General features: G+C 40.5%; 4 protein-coding genes across 10 annotated transcripts in view; 1 reads left to right on the top strand and 3 right to left on the bottom strand.

Annotated features, from left to right (window-relative positions):
- Positions 1-298: 298 nt before the first annotated feature.
- tlr9 (toll-like receptor 9) lies at positions 299-4,099 on the bottom strand. The gene is made up of 3 exons (XM_028584076.1): positions 4,022-4,099; positions 789-3,758; positions 299-674 (listed from the first exon to the last, which is right to left on the bottom strand). Exons 1-3 carry the CDS (start codon positions 4,049-4,051, stop codon positions 468-470), a joined length of 3,207 nt encoding a protein of 1,068 aa, XP_028439877.1. The 5' UTR covers positions 4,052-4,099; the 3' UTR covers positions 299-467.
- A 1,315-nt stretch (positions 4,100-5,414) lies between these two features.
- apeh (acylaminoacyl-peptide hydrolase) lies at positions 5,415-16,705 on the bottom strand. Of its 7 annotated transcripts, none has more exons than XM_028584077.1 (24): positions 16,563-16,705; positions 15,764-15,946; positions 12,830-12,959; positions 12,617-12,743; positions 12,422-12,509; positions 12,130-12,205; positions 11,959-12,050; positions 11,105-11,179; positions 10,829-10,966; positions 10,613-10,704; positions 10,455-10,495; positions 10,238-10,359; positions 9,853-9,913; positions 9,659-9,756; positions 9,438-9,489; positions 9,184-9,272; positions 8,937-9,075; positions 8,343-8,426; positions 7,522-7,602; positions 6,769-6,857; positions 6,348-6,538; positions 5,962-6,064; positions 5,762-5,868; positions 5,415-5,677 (listed from the first exon to the last, which is right to left on the bottom strand). In XM_028584077.1, exons 1-24 carry the CDS (start codon positions 16,584-16,586, stop codon positions 5,575-5,577), a joined length of 2,385 nt encoding a protein of 794 aa, XP_028439878.1. In that variant the 5' UTR covers positions 16,587-16,705; the 3' UTR covers positions 5,415-5,574. The 7 variants fall into 7 exon arrangements, with proteins under 7 accessions (XP_028439878.1, XP_028439882.1, XP_028439879.1 ...); XM_028584081.1 differs by lacking the exon at positions 16,563-16,705 and adding an exon at positions 15,534-15,598 and having other exon boundaries at positions 15,764-15,787; XM_028584078.1 differs by lacking the exon at positions 15,764-15,946 and having other exon boundaries at positions 16,563-16,702.
- Positions 16,025-21,153, top strand: capza1b (capping actin protein of muscle Z-line subunit alpha 1b). The gene is made up of 10 exons (XM_028584085.1): positions 16,025-16,226; positions 17,582-17,645; positions 17,790-17,841; positions 18,089-18,152; positions 18,245-18,451; positions 18,545-18,624; positions 19,125-19,203; positions 19,303-19,374; positions 19,524-19,586; positions 19,705-21,153. The coding sequence occupies exons 1-10, from the start codon at positions 16,188-16,190 to the stop codon at positions 19,843-19,845; spliced, it is 861 nt and encodes a 286-aa protein (XP_028439886.1). The 5' UTR covers positions 16,025-16,187; the 3' UTR covers positions 19,846-21,153.
- An 88-nt stretch (positions 21,154-21,241) lies between these two features.
- Positions 21,242-24,599, bottom strand: part of cttnbp2nlb (CTTNBP2 N-terminal like b) — a 16,143-nt gene continuing 12,785 nt past the window's right edge. The window contains exon 5 of the mRNA XM_028582999.1: positions 21,242-23,791. Coding sequence (XP_028438800.1) covers positions 22,481-23,791 — 1,311 coding nt within the window. The 3' untranslated portion in view covers positions 21,242-22,480. The remainder of the gene's footprint in view (positions 23,792-24,599) is intronic.

Here is a 24,599-nt window from a genome sequence, read left to right as displayed (position 1 = left end):
TTGGGAGTGGAGGCGTTTGGTATACAAGCACACTACATTACTCCTTCGTAATACTTATGAAATCAAGCTACTCAAGTGGAATCAAGTCAAGTTTATTTGTATAGTCCAATATAAGGGTCTCAATGTTTATACTGTATACTATACAATGTACAGTGTCTCGGTTAACTTTGCAGCACACAATAGCAACATGTCCCTTCCTGGCTAAAGGAAAGACAAGTATTAAAGAATCAAGATAATATTTTGTTAGATAAAACACAATCTTGAAAAGTTAAATATTTACAATGCATGGAAGGGTGATTACATTTAATTACAATAAAAAGAGTTACATACTAAAAACATTAACTAAGTACCATTATATGTGACACAATTAAAGGGGAAGCAAGTTTCTCAAAATGAGGTAATGAGAAGATTCTTAACAACAAGGACTTTTTTCACCAAATAGATCTCTATCAGCAGTTAAAAGGAAGTCATACAAAACTTTCACTCATGTTGTTGTCATAGAATTTGAGGTTATCTGACGACAATGCCATTCTCATTCGGTTCCAGAAAAGGGGTTGAACCCTTGGGTTTCTCGGCCAGGACAACACAGACTTTTTGCACAACCGTTTCCTCAGCTGAAGGTACTTCAGTTTGGGAAACATCTCATCCAAAACCACCAGCACAGCTGAATCCACCTTAATTGGATAAAGTCAGAGATCATTTTGTGTTGTGAAAAAAAACAATTCGGAGGGTATAAGATTCACACCCACAAAATGCAAATAAAAAATTAAAAAGTTAATTTTACTAACCTTCTCGTCCAGAAGCCGCTGCTGAACCATGAAGAAAGCCTGGCGGATCACACCGTTCACCGTCTTGCCATCAGTGGCACCACTGGACAGCACAAACACTGTCTTCATACTGCTGTACACAGCATTATGGAGATTTTCAATACATGAAAGCCCAGGAATCCAGTCCCTCTCCTCCAAACAGAGACAAAACCTCCTGTGACCCGAGTTCTCCAGATTGACCATTAACTCATTGTAGACCCAATCCCTCACAGCCTCATTCATGGTGTCAAACACCACAAAAGCATCGTAGTGATAGTGTGAATCACTACCAGCGAGCTGGGAGTAGCCCTTATGTCCTGCCCAAAGTACCTGTAAGCAATACCACAGATCCCAGCCATAGAGATGCTTCAGTAGGGGCAGAACAGTGAAAGTCACAGCCAGGAAGGAACAGACGAGGAAGGCTAAGCTACCATATATGTCCTGGCAGGAACGCTGGTCCATAGACAGTACACTCATGCTCTGTTGGGACTCTGGGTAATCACAGTGTACTTTTGTTGTGAGATAGGGAATCTGTACCGGAGTAGAACGCAAGAAGTCTGCAAACCAAGATGTGTCACAGTCACATTTAAAGGGGTTGTTATGCAGGGTGAGTTTCTGAAGGGCACTTCCGTTTTTAAAGAGGACAGGGAGAAACTGATGGTTTAATGCTTTGATCTGATTGTGGCTGAGATACAGGTAGTGCAAGGATTTCGCCATGCTGAAGAAATCCTCAGGAATAATACTGAGGCGATTGTGACTGAGGTCCAAGAAAGAAAAATTAGCTCCAAATTCTATGACTTTATTAGGCAAATAAAAGAGAAAGTTTTGACTGAGGTCCAGGTGACATAAATTGCTGAGTGCTGAGATATTTTGCCATGGGAAATAGTTCAGCTGATTGTTGCCGATGCTGAGGGTTTGCATGCTTTCTGGGAGGTTACACAGCAATTCTGGTTGGATTGATTTCAGATTATTGTTAGAGATGTCAAGGTAGGTGAGGTTTGTCAGGTTTTGGAAGAAATTAGTGTACCTGTTGTTATCAGACTCCCACATAATGTCCAGGTGATTTCCATAGAAGTAAAGGTACTTCAACGAGCTGCTGATCAGCCTTTCATCTATTCGCATCCCAATGTCATTGTTTGCCAGACTTAGAACTTCCAAGTTTGTCAGATTTTTAAGGAATTCAAAACTATGACCCATGCCCTTCATTTTGAAGTGAAATTCATTGTTACTGATGTCCAATACCTTGAGAGTGGTATTAAGCTCACTGAAAGCGCCTCCATAATAAAAATCAAGTCTATTGTATGACATATTAAGAAAAACTAATTTCTTCATGCGATCAAACAGGCCACTCTTCAATGCCTGACTCATGTAATTGAAGGAAAGGTCTAAACAAACAGCATTTTCCATGCCTACAAACACTTCTTTGGTAAGAGACAGAATGTCATTTTGAGACAGGTCAAAAGTCAGTTTACCGCGGCAGAAATAATTTTTGAAATCAAATAGTGATTTAAATTGTGGCACATTGTCCTTCACTATGTCCAGCCTGTTTGTCTGGGTGGATTCCCACATATCACTTCCAGATGCAGCTTTTCGGTCTATTAGCATTAGTGGGTCAGGAAAATTATGTGTATGCAAGTTCTGGTTCTGACAGCTTTCCTGTGTCACAATATCAGATGACAGACACGAGCAGCGCGGAATGAAATTAAGCATGTTTTGGGAAAGGTCTACATCGAGGAGAAACGGTAACCGTTTCAGAAATGTCGAGTTAAAAGTATTGATGAAGTTCATTCTCAGTTCTAGTTTTTTTAGATTTTGAAGTTTGGACACAACATTAAGGCTCTCGCTTGAAAGCTTGTGGAAAAAGTTACCGCTGAGAAGAAGATAATGTAGACGAGACATATTGCCAATATATGGGGAGAGGATTAGATACGGAAATGTCTTCAGTGGTTCATAGTTATAGATAAGGCTAATCCAAGTGAGGCCCTCCAGCTCTGCAAAGAAGGTGCCATTACGTATAGCATATGCCAGGAGATTGTCAGAGAGGTCCAACCTCTTTAAGTTCTTCAAAGGTCGGAAAAGTCCCTCTGGAAATGTTTTTAGAGAGTTTCCCCTCAGGCTTAGGTAGTCGATGGAGCTGTTCTCAGCATAGAATGAGTTTGGATGTAGGTGTAGAGGGAGATTGTGTGGGCAAGGAAAGCAAGGCCTGGCTGCATGGTCGCAGCGCTGGCAATTCCACTCCAAATTCAAATTCTTGAGAAGAGTCAGGTTGGCAAATGCTCCTTCTAAGACCTCTGTGATTGTATTCTCTCTTAAATCCAAACTCTCCAGTGAGGGTGGCAATCCTTTAGGGATAGCTGTGAAATTATTATACCCCAAGGTAAGGTTTTTGAGTTCAGAGAGCTCTCTGAAAACACTCTCGTTGATGTAAAAGGAATGGCCACAAGGGTTTGCATAAAAGCAGTTCTTGCTGAGGTAGAGCTCTTTGAGATGTGGAGTATTTAAAGGTTCTGCAATGTTGAAAATGCAATTGTTCTGTAGGTCAAGAACTGTCAGGTTTTTAGGTAACCGAGGAATAGAGGTGAGGCTGTTTCCTGACAGATACAAAAATGTAAGCTTCGATAGGTTCTTGAAGGCGTCATTGTGGATCTTCATTTTACATGAGCGGTCCTCCAAAGCTCTCAGGCTACCCGGTTGACAATTCCCCATTATTTTTAGAGTGTGAAGGTTTGGGACACCTAAGAAAGCATGCTGCCCCACTTGCTGTATCTTAGTCCGACTTAAATTGATTGACACTACAGTGGTAGACTTGATTAATAGGACATGCTTGAGTGATCTGTCGTGGCAGTCTACTGTGGTAGTATTCACATCAGTGTCACATGGGAAGAAGATGGTATTTATGGTCCTGACTAATGGAAGAAGCTGACAAAGGATGAGGATATTTTTCAACATAGCCTGAAAAAAAGAAGAAACTTAATTTTAGTCAATGTTTCAGAAGATGCAGTCTGAGTAGACAATTTCATTTTACAAAAAATATCAGCCTATACACCTTACTGTTAAAGCAGCTACCACTGCTAAAAAAAAGCCCTTTGGCTTTTACAAGCCTTTCCAATCAGCCATTTTAGTCCATATACTATAACAATTGTGACACATAGATGCATTCTTACAGTGAAATGTAGTACATTATTGATGGCAGAATGAAATGTTTTCTTACTTACCATGATGGGTATAGCATCGTATCGTAACATTCACATCAGGAGCCAGATGAAACAGTTTTTAATCCAAGTGGGGAGAGGAAAGATTAAAAACGGTACCTAAAGGTTGCTGCAGTGACAAGAAACTGAATCCACATATACAGAACTGAAAGCATGTGGTCATATATATATATATATATATATCATGTGACCTAAGTCAAATTTGTGAAGGGCATCAGATACAGATATACTCAAGTGATTAAGAAATATATATATATTTAATCACTTGAATGACAGTATTGTCCTTATGACAACCACGTCAGTTTTTGAAGAGTCAGTGCATTCCTTTTCAGAGTGTAGAGAGACAACAAAAGAAAGGACAGAGAGAAAGAGGGTTTTTTTATCTCTCTTTTTGGTCGACAAAGTTGGACAACAAATATACCACTTCCTCACCTGCTTCAAAAAGTCTTTTCAACCTGGAGAACCTTAGGGATTACAGCAAGAAACCATTTCTGAGCCTGAAATGTTCCACTGTGGGAAATGTGTACAATGTATTGAATAAAGCATTATATAAATGTAAAAGTGCACCCCATGCCGGCCTGAGAACTTTGAGCCCTGGAACCGGTCATGTATCCAAAAGATTCATCCCACACTGGCAGTATTTTTAGAATCACTTTATTAAGTGCACTGTATCATGAAATCAAAAGTAAAAGTGAGCAGAGAAAAGATTGATGTAGTTAATATAACCTCAAACACAACTAACAATAAAAAGCCCTTTTTTCTGCATCTATGTAGAGACTCCAAAAGAAAAACTGTATCAAATGTGTTTCTGATTAATCAAAACTGATTTCATTCAAGTGCTGTGTTAAAATATTTCACCCATACACTATTAATTAATTGTGGCAATCACCATAGCCACAGATAGACAGTTATACAAAGTGTGTTCTGTTGGAGAGCACTTTCAATGCTTTGGCTTTGGATTGAACCTCACACTGTCCTGGAAACAGGAGCAGAACATCCCTTATGGCACTTTTCAATTACATGGTACCTGTTCGACTCGCCTCGACTCTACTCGCCTTTTTTGGTTTTCCATTACGAAAAAAAGTACTTGGTACCTGCCAACAGGGACTTTTTTTTAGTACCTCCCAGTTGAGGTTCCAAGCGAGCTGAGGCGATACCAAAAGGTGACGTGAAACCGTCAGAGGGGGGTGTCCCGAACAAACCAGCCATTTTTAAATAGTTTAGCCAGCTGGGTTTTTTTTGCTGCCTCCAGCTTCATTTGAAACAAAATTTGTCTTCTGGCTGCGGCAACAACAACACACCTTCGATATTCTGTGTGTGTGTCGTGTTAGGTCACGGCAGTTTACTGCCGCGCCGCTATGATGACCAGCCACGCTGAGGCGGTACTAAAATCTGCAATGGAAAACGGACGCACAGTGCGTTTAGTTGAGTCGAGGCGAGTCGAGCAGGTACCATGTAATGGAAAAACACCATTACACACAGTAGTATCCTGCTCTCTTTTCACTGGCAGCAACAAGAGCATTGGCAGCTTAACCATGTATCTATCTGATATACCATCACAGACTGTGTTGAATTATCCACAGAGCGATGTTCATGAAGCCATCAGACTCCGCATCCACCTTGGAGAGAGAGTGATTGTTCCCTGGGTACCACAGCAACCTAAAAAAGACACACATGAACAATAAAGCCCTGTTGTGCAGTGCATATCTGACATTACCAACAAAACATGTTCAAGCTGCTTACCGGACTGGAATCTGCTTTGCTTTCAGAGCTCTGTAATATTCCATTCCTTGCTTGTTAGGTACACGCTTGTCGTCTTCCCCTAAGGTAAGCAATACTGGTGTCTGTACCTGGATGAGAGATCATCTTAGGTTACTACATTGTGTAACAACACCAATGAAGTCACATGCACATATTCAAGAGACAAACAGAAATATTCATACTTGTGCGACGTGTTTAATGGGGGACTTTTCCAGCATCTGTTCCCAAACAGCAGGGTCAGGTAGACAGTCTGTACTGTAGTCGTAACCAACCTCAACCATGCACCTGCAAAATGTCATAGTCAAACATCAACAATAAGAAAAAAATATCCCTTTTTGGCTTTGAGGTCTTTTGTTCCTGCAGTGTTGGTGTGCATTATTGAACACGTCCTTCCCTGACAGTGAGGCAGACACATGGCCTCTACCCCACTCACAGCTGTCAGAGTGGAATGTCAGGGGTACAAATGACACAAAACTATGAAGATGAAAAGTTGTGCACGACTGACACTGTCACAAAATGACTAAACATGTGTAGGCAAAAGTGCAGGTACGTGGATGCCAAGATATACCAGTCTGGGATGTCCGTGCTGCCAATCATAGAGGCGAAATTGATGACTGGATTGCGAGCCACACAGGCCTTGTAGAACCCTGGGTACTGGCCAATCAGGTGACAGGCCAGGAAACCACCATGAGAGCCCCCAGAAACCGCCACCTTATGCATGTCGAACTTGTCACCTTTCAGAACACTTTCGACAGCAAACTGGTAGCGAGAAAAACATGGGGAAAAATGTAAAAGAACATTTGTGGTGGAGAAGTAAGGAAGACATGGAAATCGGAAGGTGGGGGAGCACAAAGTAAAAATTAAATATAACTACTGCTGTTATGAGCCATAATTTAAACAGAAACTATGGCAACTAACCTTAACTAAATATAGAAACCAATAAAAATCAATTGCATAAACAATGCCAGTGCTATTTGTTTTATTCTTACTTGAACATCTTTGACGTCCTGGGTGCCAACATTGCCAGGTAACGAGAGGATACTGTCCTGGCCGTACCCAATAGAGCCACGATAGTTCACTAAAAATAAAACAAAACAAAAAAAAGTGTGCCAGTCAAGCTCTTTGTGGTCTCATTAACTACCACTTTAAGCATGGCTCAAGAGACTCTGGATATACTGAGCAGCTACAACGTCCCTAATTAACAACAAAAACATCAACAACCTTTTTTAACTGTAGGTAATAAAATAAATAAGATTTGTTTTATGAATTCATGTTCCACAGTTGAATAGCATAAATGGAACTGCACATACTATAGGCCATGGAACAGAAAACATGGCCTCACAATTTATGACAACTAAGCTAAAAGTTTCAAGCAGACATACTCCTCAACAGTCCATTAGCTAGAATAGTTTTGCGCTGAAAGTAATTTATCTCTGGTAAATGTAGCAGGCAACACAAAGTTATGATTGGCTATGCCTGTCAAGTACATGTGAGCTCTTAGATTGTTCACAAGATAGCAAGAAATATGAAGGTCTTGAAGTGGCTAAGGAAATGTATAATACATTGTTTTTCTAGTCTAAAAAGCTTAGCAAAAGTAACCAATAGTATGTGTATCTTCGGTCTTCTGAGACAGCCTGTGAACGTTTCTTCCCTTTTATAGAGTACATAAACATCAGTGGATGATCAACCTCTGAGCAGGTGTCACACATAAAAAAAACCTTCAAGTTAACTAATGAACATACCTAGTAATATAGCAAAGCCCATCCTGCACAGCACAGATGAGGACAAAAGCCAGTCAGCTACAATCACTGAGTGAGGACCCCCTGATGAAAGGAACAAGTTTTGTAAAATACAGACTGACAGTATTTAAAACTACCGGTGTCTGTATGTGCTCAGTCCTGTGAGGCGTTCATGCCACAAATAATATTGCATGTAGAATCAAAAAATGTGGAACATCTCAGGATGTTATTCTTGTTATTATTGGTTGTTATTCAAACACAAATATTGATTTTGAGAGTAAGGTTAAAGAGATATTTTGCTGATTTCAATCCAGCTCGGTGTCATTGTAGTGTGGGCAGTGGGTTTAGAATTGGTGGGTGCATTCCCTCCATGGCGCCAGTGCACGGAGATCGGAGCAACCTTTGTCTGCTGAAATCCACCGGATGATGCAAAACAACGCGTTCTCAGCACTCCTCCGTGATGCGTTTCACATCATCCGGTGGATTTCAGCTGACAAAGGCTGCTCCGAGCTGGCACACACCGTTCACACTGCCCACACAAAGATGACACAGCGCTGGATGGAAATCGGCAAAGTACCTCTTTATAGCAACCACTGTTGGCATTGCCAATCTTATCTGTAGCAGTAGCTTTGGGCAGGATTTATAGCACTTGTTTTACTTCCGAATGTAAGCATATTGTGTATCAATATAAAACATTTATTTAAATAAATTTAGCTTTTTTTACTGCATTAAATCAATATTGTAGAACAATTAACAATTATGCAACACTACCTAACTGTTCTTTTTTGTTTGCAATCTACAAAACCATCATGAGAGTAACCAACCATGAGGAGTGACAATAAGAGGCAGCTTCACTCCATCCTTTACCTCCTTTGGTTTGATCAGCAAAGCTTCAAAATCGAGGCCGGCTGGAATATAGAAAAATGAGTTAGCCCAACTGAGATTACATAGGCTGTTCTTTATGTCTTCTATACACAGCAACATCTTTTCAATCATCCATGAACTTGGGGACACAAGTATTCTTTCTGACTTTAAATAAACCAGTCACTTCAGGAGCTTGCTCCTGCAAACTCCTTTACTCCATCTCCTGCAAAAAGAACTACCTGTCACTGTATCATAATAATTACTACCTTAGAACTTAAAATAAACATAACAGTTTCAAGTGAAATTAAAGATACACTATACAGTATTTACATGCATGCACACAAAAAATGTGATGTAAAAACAAACCCGCAACAGTTAGTAGGCCTATGTGCTTGTTATTAGCAATTTAGACAACATAATTGTATCATCGTGTATCATGATATCCCAATATATGATTTCATCAGGATACAATTCCATTGAAAGACGATAAATTATCATAATGAATTATCGCCTAGCTCTAGATACTACTAAAAACGAAAAAATTTCATTTTTACGGTATTGACTGTTGTCTTGTTCTGGTGGAGGGGTGAAAGTCAAGATCTGCCAATCAATGTCTGGCAACGTCTGAGAGTCTTCCAAAGTAACCCAGACCACTTCCTCCTGAGAATCCCTGGCTGGAAGGAAGCCCAGCCTCTGGACAAAGAAATTAAGTGACATAGACATAAGTTTAATCTATGCAACATCATATTTAGTATATACTCTGTATCAAAATGTGAACACTCAAAAGACCACTGATCATACCAGACTTGGAGGGCAGTTTGGAGAGGAGCAGCTGACAACCATCAAGTCTCTCTCTATGTTCAGCAGACACCAGCTACCAATATCAGACTCTACAGACAAACAAAAAACATCAGTAGACGCAGGTTGAAATAAACCTGTTCAAACACTCCCAGAACACTGTTAGGGTAAGCAAATTACCTATTAGAGACCGTCAAACATCAGTAAACGAGACAGTCTAGACCTGAGCATGAGCTGATAAGTGTCTAGTCACTCACTTGAAGTCAGTGAGGTGATGCTCCCTGTGCTCGTATCCACCATCAACAGATCCTAAAAGAGAGACAACAACAACCTTTATTCAGGCAAAGAATAATTACAAAATGATCAGTCTAAATATGCTTATATGTGGAAAATATAGATTTATCAGAAAACATATCAAGCCTTTGTCTCTCTTTTTTTTTCCCATAATAACAAGACATTTCATAGGAGTTGACTATACCTTGCGGCTGCGCTGAGGGCAAGCAACAATAATCCGCTGACTATCAGCTGACCAGCACTGAGGGGACAACTGAGAGCTGTAGATACCAGTGAAGCCATCTGTAAAGCCCCACCAACACACACACAGACACAACTATGACTAATCTATAATTTAAAAAAAAAAGTGCAATCATGTGAACACCAAGTATTCCTTACCCTCTCTAGGTCTCTTCACCACATCCACCACCACTGAGGTCTTCTTAGTATACCAGTCATACTGGAAATAAAATATGCAAGTACAGAAGAAAGTATATGAAAACAAATCAATTAATTCATAAATGTATTTATGCTACAATTCTTTAGGTCTACACAGCAGAAAACAACAGATGGTGCATTTGAAGAAACAGCCATTCCTACCTAATCTTTTCAGTGAGTACAGTGCCCTTTGTATATGTGTTAAACAGCTATTTTGTATATATGCGTTTGTTTATGTACGCACCAACCAAGGCAAATTCCTTGTAAGTGTTACTGGCAATCAATCCTTTTCTGATTCTGAAATGAAATGGGTCTTATGTGGAAAAGAGGCTCCATCCTGTCTTACCATACAGAGCCTGCTGCACTGCATGTGTGGTCCAAAGACGGAACATTCGAGGTAGACAATCCGACACTGGTCTGGGCTCAGCCTGGGGGAGCACACTGCACTGGTGCCTGATGTCAGCGGCTCTGAGGGACATAACAATTAGAGGCACATGAACATCTGCAGCTACACCCATTTAAAATAATATATAAATAGCAGAAGACGACGAGCCTTCACTTACCACATTTCCCACCAGTAAGATCCACATAGAACAAAGATGATCTGACAGAGAAAAGGGAGACATGAATAATTCGCAAAATTAGCCTATAAGCCTTACTGGGGACATTTCTGATAGGCCAGCTTTAACTCTTCTCTTTGATCAGTTTGAAGAGTAATCACCTCCTGTTGGGGCAGTACTTGAGGCCAAGTCTGAAAGGCTCATGCCACCAGCCTACAAACACCACACCTGTGTCACCTGGAGCCCAAAATGCCTGCAGAGACAGAGACAACGTACCAAAAAGACAAAGAGAGAGCAACAGCTGAAGTAAGAGGGTATGTGCACACGAGAAGTGGCCAAAAAAAAACATGCATCATTGCACAAACTGCTGTATCAACCTGTCCAGGTGAGATATTTTCGGGTACCCCCTCCAACACCGAGACGTTGTCACCCTCGATGTCCAAAACACAAAGCACAGGGCAGCTCTTACTAACCAGCGCCTCTCCCCAGTCCTCATGAAGGACAAACTGCTCCCCCTGCAGGGAAAAAAAAAAAAAAAAAAAGAAGCAAGAACACCACAACTTAAGCTAGAGTGGAATCCAACCTAAGAATGTTGAATTAAACCTTTGAATAGTGGAAATATTTTGTGTTTCATAAGTATTATTTGCATTCACTTTCACAGCCTCCTTTTTCTCCACTCTCCTGGTCTCCTCCTCGTCCCCAATGGAAGACAACTCTGGTGAATCAGTCTACAAACAGATAATGAAACATAGAATAACCAGTTATTACCTACTAGTCTGAGCGATGTATTACACTAATCCTTTCCATCTATGGTAAATGGTCAATCAACACTAAATAACACATGGGTCAGAGAACTTGCTTCACTACTCTCATGGCCACATCCCAATCAGTGTTGTGAAGGTATTTGGCTTTTGAAATGCGATGGAAAATATCTGAGGTACATTCAAAGTGAAACCATTTGCTGAACGTCCCAATTTGCAATGGTTTTACGATTGAGCGATAAGCCCAATTTAAATAGTGTGCAACAACCTTTGAGATATGCAGTATTTGATCTGGTTTGATGAGTGTGTATCTACTTAAGCCATTGGTCCGAAATTGAGGTAATTTTGCATCATTCATTGTGTATTTAAAGCTTTCTTATCAATTTTGAACAATTTCTTACAGAGAACCACAGAATAGCTAACAACTTGTTCCAGCACTGTACAACAAGGCAATTAAAAGCACCAAGTAGCTATTTTTTTTTTTTTGAGGATCTAAGGATAAAGGGGGTGGTATGCTACAGAGATTGTAAAGCCCTGTGAAGCAAATTTTGATATTGGGCTATGTAGATAAAATTGACTTGAATTACAGTTTGCTATGTTCTGGGCAGTATTGAACACAATGCCAGAATGACCTCAAGCTGAATCCACATACTTAAAATGTTCAACCTATAGAGAGCAGTGCAGCAGTTCTCCGCCTTATGTGATTCGGTGCAGATTTACCTTCAAATGCAGTTTTGCTGACAAACCTGGAAGAAGGATTCTGCCTTAGGTCTCTTCCTTTCTGCCACATACAAAAGATGGGTCTCAGAGTGGGACCAGATCAAGCAGCCAAATTGCTCTAAGGATGCAAAACACAGTTTGATTAACAGCTCGACTGGCACAAAAAAAGAATCAGATTTTAAGTGTAGATGACTAACCATCTTCATAGACTTTGCCATGTTTCTTTAAGGCTGTTAGGTTGATGCTCTTCATCTTTATGTTTTTACACCAGATCTGAAGGGTCACAAAGAGGTCAGGAGTGTCATCAAAAATGACGGTGTCAAAATGAAAAGTCACATGAGGTTTTAAACACAGGCTACAGGTGGAAAATGTAGCAGAGGAGAGATACAACTGAGCAGTATAAAGAGGGCAATAAAAATGTTAAGTTTTGGTAGGGTGGGTGAGAGACTCAATGCTGAGTCTGACCCAGACAGACAGACAACCACACACCTCCAGAAATTGTTTGTCCTCTCCTTTGACCGTGCACTCTCTGACAACAGCCTTCATTTCACCTGAGGGGGAATCCTTACTCAACACCCTGATAGGACAAAGATATTGATGAGATATTGTTACGTTTGCTCAGGGTTAGGTCAATGAAAACGTCTTCAACCCCACTCCAGATAAAATGACAAAATGGTCACATACTCTCCTTTGATCTCAGTGCAGTTTCCTGAGGCTCCAGAGTAGACCACAGACTTGTCATCGTGAAATACAATGTACTGTCGGCAAAACTTGACATTCTCATTCCTGTCCAGATCACCCTGGCTCCACTCTGCAGAAGAAGGTCAACAAAATGCCATTAATGTCAATGAACATACATAGATCCGATAATCTTAGTATGGCACAGACTGAGTCTACCTGTGTAAATGTTGCTGTATTTGCCTCCATACTGAGAGGTGACGACAGGTCCCACATCTGCTCTGCTTAGAGAAGGGAAGAGGCTGAGTTCTCTGTAGAGCCTGGCAATTTCCTCAGGGTTGGTCATCATCTGACAAAACGCAGCAGAAGAACTCACACTACGTCTCAATGATACAAACTGTCCAACAGCGAACAATGCCCTATTCATTCCCTAGTGAGGGAGCTAGCCTGTCATACACAAGTTTGTGCAACGTTAGCTAGTTAACACAGTTTACTACCAAAAACAGGGGTCAGTTTATAAACATTAGCCTAATCCGTTACGCAAACCAATCAAGCGATTGCCGCGTGACTAACAAAGCAACCAAGTAACAAGCGTGTTTGTTTTTAGCAGTGTTAGGCGGATCTAATTCGACCAGGAACTTCCTGTAGCAGCTGACGCAGAGTGTCAGTTTGCTAGCTTGACTTGAAAACTAGCTAACGTTTATTGACTAATTACCAAAAGTAATGACATCGTAATTAACGTTAGCAGCACCTATATACGGTTTATTTTTGTAGGTATGTTATTCGTTCAGAAGCAAAAAAAATAAGTAGTCAGTTAAGTCTAATCATACCTGTGACTTCATGATAGGGCCGACGCCTGTCGCTAAGCAGCGTCCCACGGTCCCACGGTCCCACCCATAGACAGTATATAAGGTCCCACCCAAGGGGGTAAGTTTCGCTTCAGAACGCGAACCTCCGATGGCGCCATTTTGTTGCTACAAAGCGATCACCTCTTGTTAGCATTACACTGACCGCCATTTTTTTTTTAAGTCACTTGACTGCGAATAACTTTACATCTGAAGCGTTTAAAGACTCTATTTGTCCATTGTTTATTTCTAAAGAAACACGACAATGTATAAAAGGCGCCATTACCTTGTACTTCACGTTATAGCTCCGTAGCAGACGTTTTTGTAAAAATAAGCTAACGATTGTGTCATAACCAAGCGACTTACTGTCGCACAGTAGAGGAATTACCGTATAGTACAGGAGAAGCTCGCAGGCAGTTTCGACTTACATTAGCTGTTTAGGTTTAATTACTAATGTTAACTAGCATGTTAGTTAGCAATAATTAGCCTGTGCTTATGTTATCTCCTTACATATACCTACGCTCTCCGTCTCTGTAAGATTGTCAATGATTGAGATTTCTCTTGTCACAGCTACCAGAAGACTTACAACTTTCAGACACGTTGCTCACGTCACATTTACGTTGTCTCTGTCAGTTGGAGGCTGCGCAGTAAAGCAAGAGATCACCGGAAAAGTGCTTCTAATAGCCTTCACTGGTCTCCGTCCAGAGCAACGGGGTCTATTGGTCCACCAGTACAAAGCTATCTAAAAAATAAACGTAACGTTACGTCCTGTTGGAGCTTCCTGTTGCAAATTGAAAAATAAAACAAAATCCCCGATAAGCAGTTCCCGAATTAACTAAACCCCGGCATTTAGAAATAAAAAACAATGAATAATAATTTAAAAAATAACATACTGCAATCTAAGACATGTACCAGACGACTTGGAACGTTTTCAACTAAATAGAACAGTAAAACATATGGGTATGCGTTTATTTTGTAACACCCAACAGGAAGCAGAAGACAAATAAAAATAACTGAGGTTATGCTTTTACCGCCCTCTTGAATTGTAAACCACATTAAATTTGATGTTGACCCTTGCTTTTTTTGTGAGGTGGCTGATGAAACTCTGGACCACATGTTCTTTTTTTGCCCCGTGTCCAACTGCTTTTGGTCTGAGATACATAATTGGCTGTCCCTTAAGATGGATAATATCCCTACTCTGACCTTACCACACATCCTCTTTTATATGGATAATATAGATTCATCAATATCAGACTTAGTCAACATGATTATTTTAATGGGTAAATATCATATTCATTGCAGTAAGTGGAGATCTTCTAAGCCTTCCTTTGTTTGGTTTATAAATGACTTTAAATTGTTTTTTTTCATTTGAAAAGATCAAATCTACTAAGATTGCAAGGGAAATATGTAGTGACATATCTAGGAAACTACTGTTTTGATTAGTCTCCTTGTGTACCGCTCTAAATGTTAATTTTACTTTCTTTAGCCTTTTTTGCTTTTGACTTGTATTCTTTAGGCAGCTCCCCCTCTTTGTTTTGTTCTTTGTTGTTTCTTTTCTCAGGTAATTTTTCTTGTACATTGACAACATTTGTATTGTATGTAAGCATGTATATCTTTCCCCAACGAGAGTTTTGTATGTTGGTGCTTTTTGTCAATAAAAAAAAAAAAAAAAAAAAATATATATATATATATATATAGAAATAGATAAACTATGGTTTACCATATATATATATATATATATATATGGTAAACCATAGTTTTTAGATTGTGCTCATGCAAAAGTCTTGATTTTCAACAAATACATTGTTTATGTCAATATTAAATTATCAAAGGGAAAAGGCATAGTGAATAGAAAAGTAATTCAACATGCAGTGATAACTGCGTTGGGATAAATAATAATGATATAAAAAGTAAAAATAATAATAATAATAATAATAATAATAATAATAATAATAATGATGCAATAAAAGGGAGACAATCATACACTCAATCCAAAAATGAGTAGGGATGTTAAGTAGCGGAACAAAACGGAAAGAGCAAGTAACATTAGGAAAGAATTAAGAATTTTCCGAAGTAACCTCAACAGTACTTCCCAGAAAGCATCCAACTGGTGAACTGTGTGATCATTGTGGGGCAGCATGTTCTGTTAGTGGCAGGAAATATCAGAGAGAAAGGACATGTTGGAAGAAATGAAACGATTTGGGATAACAGAAGCAGGAGTAAAGAACATACTGGACTCCAGTAACTGAAGTTTGGTAAAAGTAGACAAGGCAGAATATGCTTGGTCACCTTCCTAATGAGAACTAACCTGACTCCGCCAGATGGATTGCTTCGCATTTGCTCTGCGAGTGGAAAACTGGAGCCCGCGAGATCCGGACGGTCTCACGAGGCTAAATGAGAACAGGAGTGAGGAGGAAAATCTGACATACTGGACACTGTAGGGGTACACTACCTCCAGAAGATGGCAGTAGTGCAACATTAAGGATGCAACCTACCGTTAAAACCCAAAGAAGAAGAAGAAGTTAAAGGTTGTTTTTTTTCATCGATGTATTATAAGGTTCTTTTAGTTTGTGACATCCTCTATCGAGGCACAGTAATATAAACATTTTACTAAACATATTTTAAAATTACTTTATGACTACTAATATTCATTAAATTCCTTATACGTGAATGACAACCACCGCACTGCTTCTGTCAGTCAGCTGGGGTAGGTGGGGTCACAAAGAGCCAAGATGGCTGACTTTGAGGAGCCGCTGTCAGATGAAGAGAAGGTTTGAAGACTATTTTATTCTTTCTAAACGCTGTTTTTTTTTCTTATTAGGAGAGAGCTACCCACATTAAAGGAAATAGTGGCAGTTTTTGGTCACGTATCGACATTATAAACTAGCTAGAGTTTCTAAGCTACCACTAGCTTACTAGCCAATGCTAGTTGAAGCGTATAACGTTAGCGGCGAAGCAGAGGCTGGTAGAGGGGTTTAACCGCTGGACACTTGTACTGAAAACTTTTTAGTGGTTGTAACGTTACCTAGCTAGATTATTGGAAATAGAAGTTTCGACGCCCATTTCCAAACGCGCGTTGCATTGTCCCAGTCTGCAATGGTACGTACCTCTGGTGTGATGTCAGCTATCATTAGCGGCTAACGTTACTTGCTTTGGATTTCTGGGTCAAACCGATTCAGTTGCAGCTCAAATACTTGTTAGCCTCACATGGCTTGAGATCAGGATATGGTTGCCTAGTTGGAGCCTGATAGTGAGTGGCAGCTGGACACATTAACCAGTTGGAGGCGAAGCTGTATTATTATGGATGAAGTTACATTACCATATAAATAATCTGAACACCGAGGGTGGTTTCAAAACTAGAAACCAGAGGGCGACATACACTTGATAACATCTAGAGATAGTTAAGATTAAAGCTCTATTGGCGGTCAGCGGGAAAATTGAGGGTAAGATTAGGGCAAGATTTTATAGCGAAACATGAAATGAAACATAGTCAAGACAAGTTTCTAATGCAGTGTCCATTCGGTATTCATGAAGCAATGTCTTGATGTCCCTGCATTCCCCTCCAAATTACAGAAAATCAAATTAAAATATCTTAATTTATTGCTATTTTGGTAATTGTTTGACTTTCTTTTTTTAGTTGAGATGCTATAGTTATTCCTAGTTTAAGCATAACAGACTGAACGTTATGATGGCTTCATCAAAAGGGCAGAGGATCTGATTTGAAATAAGAATGTGGGCTTTATTGTATAATTTAATCCTGGACAGTAGTTGTAGGTGACTGTAGGTGTAGGCCTATGTGATGACTTCTTTATTGTGTGTATTTTGTGATTGTCAAATAAATCAAATCGCTGTCATTGAAAAACTGAAAATGCATCTTGGTATCAGTTATGGCAATATGATAAGGCTACAACTGAATGCCAAAATACTAACAAAGAATGTAGCACATTTGTTACAACTTTTTGGATCGTAGACTTCTGGAGTTAAGTACATATTTATTTTGCATATTGAAGAGTGAAACCCTTGGTTCTTATAGGTCAAATATTAGTTTTTCTTTGTACTGATTGTACAGTAAGCCATATTATCATGATAGCTGAATTAATTGGTAGCATTTAATTTGCTTCCATAGGTCCGCATAGCGGCCAACTTTGTGACTCATGCACCCCCGGGAGAGTTTAATGAGGTCTTCAATGGTAAGAAATAGCTGTTTGTGACAAGATGTGCATGATAGTAATACTGTGTTTAGTATAATATAATATAATTCACCTCTGATGATATTTTATTGTGTTGTCCTTTAAGAGTAATGCACAAACAGTGGTTTCTTTTTGTCTTGCTAGATGTGCGACTTCTTCTTAACAATGACAACCTCCTCAGGGAGGGGGCATCACAGTAAGTAACACTCAATTAAGACAAACGTCAGAAATTCAAATACATATAATTTATACAGTTCAAAATCCTGAGCCTCCATACTGTATAGAAAATATATACTCAAATTGTGGTTTATTATATATTAGGCAATGAGGAATGTAAGCATGGCTTGGGTTCTCAAAATGGTCGGTTGAAACATTTGTTTACAGCATATTGGTGTCATGTTATGAATGCCTACTTTACCTGTGTGCCCATTCTGTTTGTCCAGCTCCTTTGCCCAGTACAACATGGATCAGTTTACTCCTGCCAAACTAGAGGGCTACGAGGAGCCGGTCTGTTTCATGCTTAAGTCTTTCTTATTTATTACAGAAGAGCAAGTGCCAAAAGTCTGCCTATTTCAAATGTTCCTCTCCCTTATTGATAGGTCCTGATCACAGAGCATGGTGACTTGGGTCAGGGACGTTTCCTGGACCCCCGCAACCGTTTGGTGTTCCGCTTCGACCACCTAAGAAAAGAGGTGAGCGACGTGCAGCCATATGAAGGAGAGATGGCCCTGAAAAGCTGGAGAGATGCCTGTGATACTTCCCTTAGTGCCTACGTCAAAGAGCACTACCCTACTGGAGTCTGCACGGTGAGGCACAACAATTGTGGCAAAATAGTCATCTTAGCAATAGACTACATTTTACCCATACCCATACTTACCCATACCATCTGTGTGTTACAGGTATATGGTAAAACAGTTGATGGACAGCAAACGATCATAGCCTGCATTGAGGGACATCAGTTTCAACCCAAAAACTTCTGGTATAGTGACCTCCCTGCAAACAGCTGTTTGAAAGCTTATCTGAATATATGTATATATGTTAGGATATGCTGCTAATCTTTTATAACATAGCTTCATCACAAACTTAAGGTTACAAATGAACAGGTTTACGTATATATTTTTTTTATTTGTGGTGAAAGTGAAATAATTGGTCCCTCAGTTCTATTAAAGCTGGGTTAGGCACTTTCTTTTAGGGCATCATTGGACCAACAAATCATAATAACAGACAGTAGATTTCAGAATATTGTAATTCAAATGGTCTGAAAGACTACTACATTTTGGCATCTCTGACTTGGCTCTGTTTTCAGGCTTTAGTAAATCTAGCCGTCACGGAAGAATTTGGCCAATCACGAGAGAGCTGCAGCAGGAGGTCTCACTCTACCTCAAATTCTGGCGTATTTTTTAAATTCTACCTCCCGCAGCGTTAAGCTTCCTGCGGTCTGTCTGTAATGTAGGGCTTCTCATCCTTTTTCTACCACAGGAATGGTCGCTGTAGGTCAGAGTGGAAGCTAACCATTGGTCAGTCCACCGCTCAGGTGGTAGGAGTGTTGAAAATCCAGGTGAATTCAGTGAGCTCATCTGCATAAATGATAAGTAAGTCAAGGAGGAATATTTTCAAAAAACTCCAGCTTACTAATGAATTTTTTCTCTGTCTCTAGGTGCATTATTATGAAGATGGGAATGTGCAGCTGGTTAGCCATAAGGAGGTAGAGGAATCAATACCAGTGACTGTAAGTAAAAAATGTAATACCTAAGCAATCGTGCAGTCTTTCAGCAGTGGTTTAAACCTTATGCTGATTACAAAGTTTGATACTGGCTGTGTCAGTCATCTCTCTAAGTAGCATAAAAGGTGATGATTACATGTGTGTGTTTGAAACAGAATGAAAGCCAGACAGCCAAGGAATTTGTTGACATCATAGAGAATGCCGAAAATGACTACCAGGTAAGCTACGTTTTACGGACTAAAACCACTACTCGTTTGATATACTGATGTTTACATTTTGAAAATAAAATTCGAAAAATGTTATACTTATTTGTTTCCCTTTCATTTTTGCCCTCAGACTGCAATCAGTGAGAACTACCAGACCATGTCTGACACCACCTTTAAGGCCCTGCGTCGCCAGCTGCCTGTCACACGCACTAAGATCGACTGGAATAAGATCCTGAGTTACAAAATTGGCAAGGAGATGCAGAATGCCTAGTCGAAGGTCAGGGACTTACCAGGGAGATGCACACTCCACTGGGCCCACAACCCGCCTATACATGCGCAAGGACTAACCAAAGCAAAACTATACGGTGTGGGGCAAGGAATAAATGAAAAAAACAAAACAAAAAAAAAAGTATAACTGAAGATTTGCAGACTATTAGGCACAGATTTCCATCTGCTGTAGGGAAGCTGTGGTTATGGAGATAATGGTGGTTGGAGAAAGTGGTTACTTCTGGGTGTGTGTTGTGAAATAGTTGTTGGGTCAGCGTGCAGGGCTGTGCTCAGGACTGCTACATTAAAGTTAATCTCCCTTTGGCCGTATGAGGAATCACAGACCTCCCAAGATTCAGGTGTCAAAAGTTACAATGTTTTACCTTATTCAAGCTGATGGAGAACTTTGATCATGTCACAGTAGAGATCTCAGCACATGAAAAGAACCAGCACCGCACAAGGCAGCTGATGAGAGAAATGAAGCACACCATCACTTATCAGGGTTTGATTTTGGACAGGGAAATATGAATTTTGTGAAAGTTTTTGTTTTTTGGCTGTCATGTATGTTGGAATCGGACATCAACTGCATCAGTAAAATCTGGCAACATAGAAATAACTACCTGCTATTAACATTTAGGAGTGGCATGGTCCTCAGCATAGCTCTGTTCCTGCACTGTTGACCTGCATGTTTGTCGGTGTCTGTCAGGGCTGAGGGAGTGTTAACTTGTTTTCTGCTGTGCTCCACTATGTATGTCTCCATCCATGCAAGCAATGATGACTGAATTAAGATAAATCAACTTCTAGGCTGTTGCATCAATAATGCATTCTCTGTTCTGTTACTTTGGCAACACCAGCTTTATTGCTGTACAGCTTTTCCTTTGTGAAAGGAAAACATACTCATATTAACCAAGATTTATTTGCCAAAATCTCTTTCCTATGGTAAAGAACTCCATCATCCCACCCATGTATGCAAATTTCTATTTTAATACGCTGGTTTGTGTTGGAGTCTTAGGATATTGCACTCAACTATTCTTAACTGTAACAAACTGTATTGGTCAATGCCAAGTGAACGCAAAGCAGTTGTCTTGTACTGTAAGGCAAGATTATATACTATACATGACTTCTGTAAGGCCATATCATACTGTGTGTGTTACATAATGTCTAAGTAGGCTGACTCTGGATCAGTTACTTGTTAGCTATACTATGTGCTGTATTCAACCCTCACACTATGCTACAACTGTGTGCCGATCAGTTATAAAGTTCAAGACTGTACTGCCCCATTCTGTTGTACAAATAAATGGACTGAACATCTTGGCTAGATTGTTATTTCACATACAGCCTATTAATCAAGATTTAGAAGATTACCAGCTGTTTTAACATAAACACTTTGAAACAGTGAGTGTTAAGGCATGGGCAATTTATTTAAAACAGCGCTAGATGTTGCAGGTGTTCATGATATGCATATTTACCAGAGACAGCTGATGGATGTTGCCCCTCGCCGGAAAACTGTAATAATATATCTGCAGATTTAAATTGAGTGGCTAAAACAATTTCAATCAATTCTTGATTTTAAAGCCAGAAAACAAAACACAGTAAACCTAAAACAAACGTGTAGCACTGTTAGGACAAGACACAATACTATCATTTATTTGACATACTATAGAAACAGTTAACAGTAGCAAGATTCAAACCTTTAGTCCCCATCATGTTCATTGATGGGATGAAGTTACCACATAGTCGTGACATGGGGTAAAGCAGAAATTAACCTTCCCTGAATAAAAAACAAAATCATAGATACAGTATTTTACAGTAATGTAGTACAAAGTGTGCTCTCCCTTTTCAAGACAAGATTCAGTGTATTCATGACAAGTGTAACAGGAAAAAAACACATGCGTGTAGGGCTGGTCGATATGGTGCAAGTGATGTTCTTTCATAGAGAATCAACTGGGAATTCACCTTAAACTATTTACAGTATGATAGTGTTCCCATGGATCATCTCAACATGAACTGCATAAGGATTCATTGGAGGAAAAAAAAACAAAAACAAACTACTCACTACTCTATTGTGAAATGATGATAGCTTTGCTATACATTCATATAAATTACTATATTTAGCCCTTCTACTTGCTATACAGTGTTGCTTCTGACTAAAGTCTTCTTTTTTATACTAACAGGTCTGGCAATTTAAGCATAAAGGGAGTGTCGTACAATGAAATCTCATCTCTAACATTTCTTTCTTCAAAACCAAACAGGTCTTTAGCTTGGTCTATCTATATATATATATATAATATCTAAACACCCTTAACAGGATTAAAGTGAAAAACAAAAGATAAATATTTTCATTCTAAAATCCAATTTACAAAAATCTATATAAAGTAATACAGACAGGAACGTTAATAGAAATATTAAATCCGATAACAAAAAAAATCCTAATATACTATATTTGATTTTCTGATTGTTTCTCAGGTTGTGGTATAGAGGTAGGGGCGTGACAAAATTGAACTTCATCTGTTTGAACCAGTCCAGCTTTGAAGTGTCTATATTACTGATTATGAGTGCTACCAAGTGGGGATTAAGGGCTGGCAAAGATGAATATTACATTAATTTTGATTAAGACATGACCCATTATGATCCGGCCGTTAACTGCTAGAAGATAAAACCAGGTCTGGCTCATTGGCTCCTTCCAGCCCACTGTTGCTGTGTCCACAGTTACCTGTCAGCTCTGGAAAGAGGCTGGTCCGAGCAGAGTGACTTGGGGAGCCTGGAGTTGGACTCATGCCAGGCTTCTTGGGAGGGATCGGAGGAGGATGGGTCCTCTCGGAGCGAGGAGTGAGAGGGGAGCGGATGCCCGGAGATAGAGGCCCTGAGGAAGGCGACCTAACCCCAGGAGGAGATGCGGCTATATTGCGGTAGTCTGTACCGAATGGCGAGCTGCTAATTGGCGCCAGCTTGACGCCAGACTGCTGGCTGGTAAAGCGGGACAGCACCTGAGTGACAGTGTTGCGGGCCAGCTGCTTTGCCGAGCTGTGCTCTAGAGGGGGAGGGATGGAAGAGGTGGTGGGGGAGAGGTCCCTGGGGGAAAGAGGGCCACCATACTGCTGCTGCTCTAGCTCAGCCTGGCTCTGGAACTTGTGCCTAGCAGCCTGGAATCGCTGGTTGACACCGGCCTGGTAGGAAGACTGATGGAAGCCTGGGCTGCCCAGACGCTTGGCAAGAACGGGGGAGGAAATGGGGGAAGAGGAGAGGGAAGAGGAGGCTGTGCTAGAGGGAGAGTGAGGGTGAGGGTGAGGGTGAGGATGCGGGTGAAGAGGGGAATGCAAAAGTGCTCCTCCCCCATTCTCTACCACCCCTCCGTTTTCTGCTCCTCTGCCCTCCTGTGTCGGTTCTGTCTCTTTAGGAGTGTAATGGCCATTGACCTTTGACAGGGAGGAGGATGTAGGAGTAATAGTTGTTTTTTCATCCGGCTCTGTCTGAACAGAGGTGGACACCACCATCATCTCGGAAAGTGAGTCTGTCACCTCTGTCACAGCCTCCTTTCCCTCTTCTTTGCCTCCTCCAGTTTCAGCCAACCTCTTCCTCAGCTCCTCCAGCTGTCTCTCCAGCTCCCTACTCCTCTCTTCCTCTTTGCTAATCCTGGCTTTCAACTGCTCTCGTTCGGTGTCAAACTCAGCCAGCTGCCTCTCAGACCTGGCCTCTAGCTGGACTGCCCTGCTCTTCTTATCTTCAAGAACCCCCCGGAGCTTCTCCAGGGCACTGGTCTCCTCTTGGAGCAAGGTGCGGAGTTGAGAGACCTTGTGAGCCTCCTCCTGAGCCTGGCTACTGGCTTTCTGGAGCTCCAGAGTCAGGGTCGAGGAGAGCTGTTGCTGCTGGGACAGTGACTCCTCTACCCGGCTCACTGCCTGTGCTTGTTCCTTCTCTAACTTCCGCACTGTTGCACGCTCCACTTCCAACTAGAAAGAGAGGGAACGAGATACAAGAGTCAAGGCGAGGCAGCTTTTCCACATTTGACCACAAGGAGGCAAAACAGCACTGCTTTGTTACATTCGATCCAACACAGGATGAGAAACATCCCCCTTTTTTGAAAATACAATTGTTTTCCAAAAAGTAGTTTTCGGTGTAAAACATTTGGATATGTAATTTGCACTAAACCCATTACGAAGTAAATTAGGTCCACTTGAATCACACAGAATTTAATAGGAAAATAAATGAAAGATAGTAGGTGTCATTTCAGAGTCAGAAGAGGGACAGAAAGAGGCAGCTGTTCACATTTTGCCTTGTTAAATATAACAATATGTTGCTTGAAAGGCATGTTTATGGAAAGTTCAGTTTGCTATGAGGTCATTAGACAGTGATTGGACGGCTTAAAAGCTTTGATGAGTAATAGTAGGAAATGGAAGGTGTTTAAATACAATCTAGTGTATGATTAGTGTACAAAAAAAACACACAGGCAGGAAAGACTGGGAGACACTCAGGAACCCTTTCTTACGTAAGGCCCTTGTACAAAGTTTGAATAGTGGTTGATTGTGTGCTCACAGTGTGTGTGCCGAAAGCTGACCTTGCATTAGACATGGACATCCATTATCTCAGGTTTCCTGAGGCAGTAAAGCCACATGACTGCTGGACAACTAAACAATGGCCTCTTCCTCCTCTGTTTCCTATGGAACAGCCCTGTGCTTGTGCATATGGGTGCCTGTGTGTGTCTGTACTTTAACAGGCCAAGCCCTCCAACCTACTGAGTTACACAATGGAACTGCACTG

This window comes from Perca flavescens, chromosome 7, assembly GCF_004354835.1.
Source record: "Perca flavescens isolate YP-PL-M2 chromosome 7, PFLA_1.0, whole genome shotgun sequence".
In the NCBI taxonomy this organism is placed as follows: Eukaryota; Metazoa; Chordata; class Actinopteri; order Perciformes; family Percidae; genus Perca; species Perca flavescens.
Note: the sequence above shows the minus strand (reverse complement) of the source record. Positions and strands in the feature narration are given on the sequence as shown.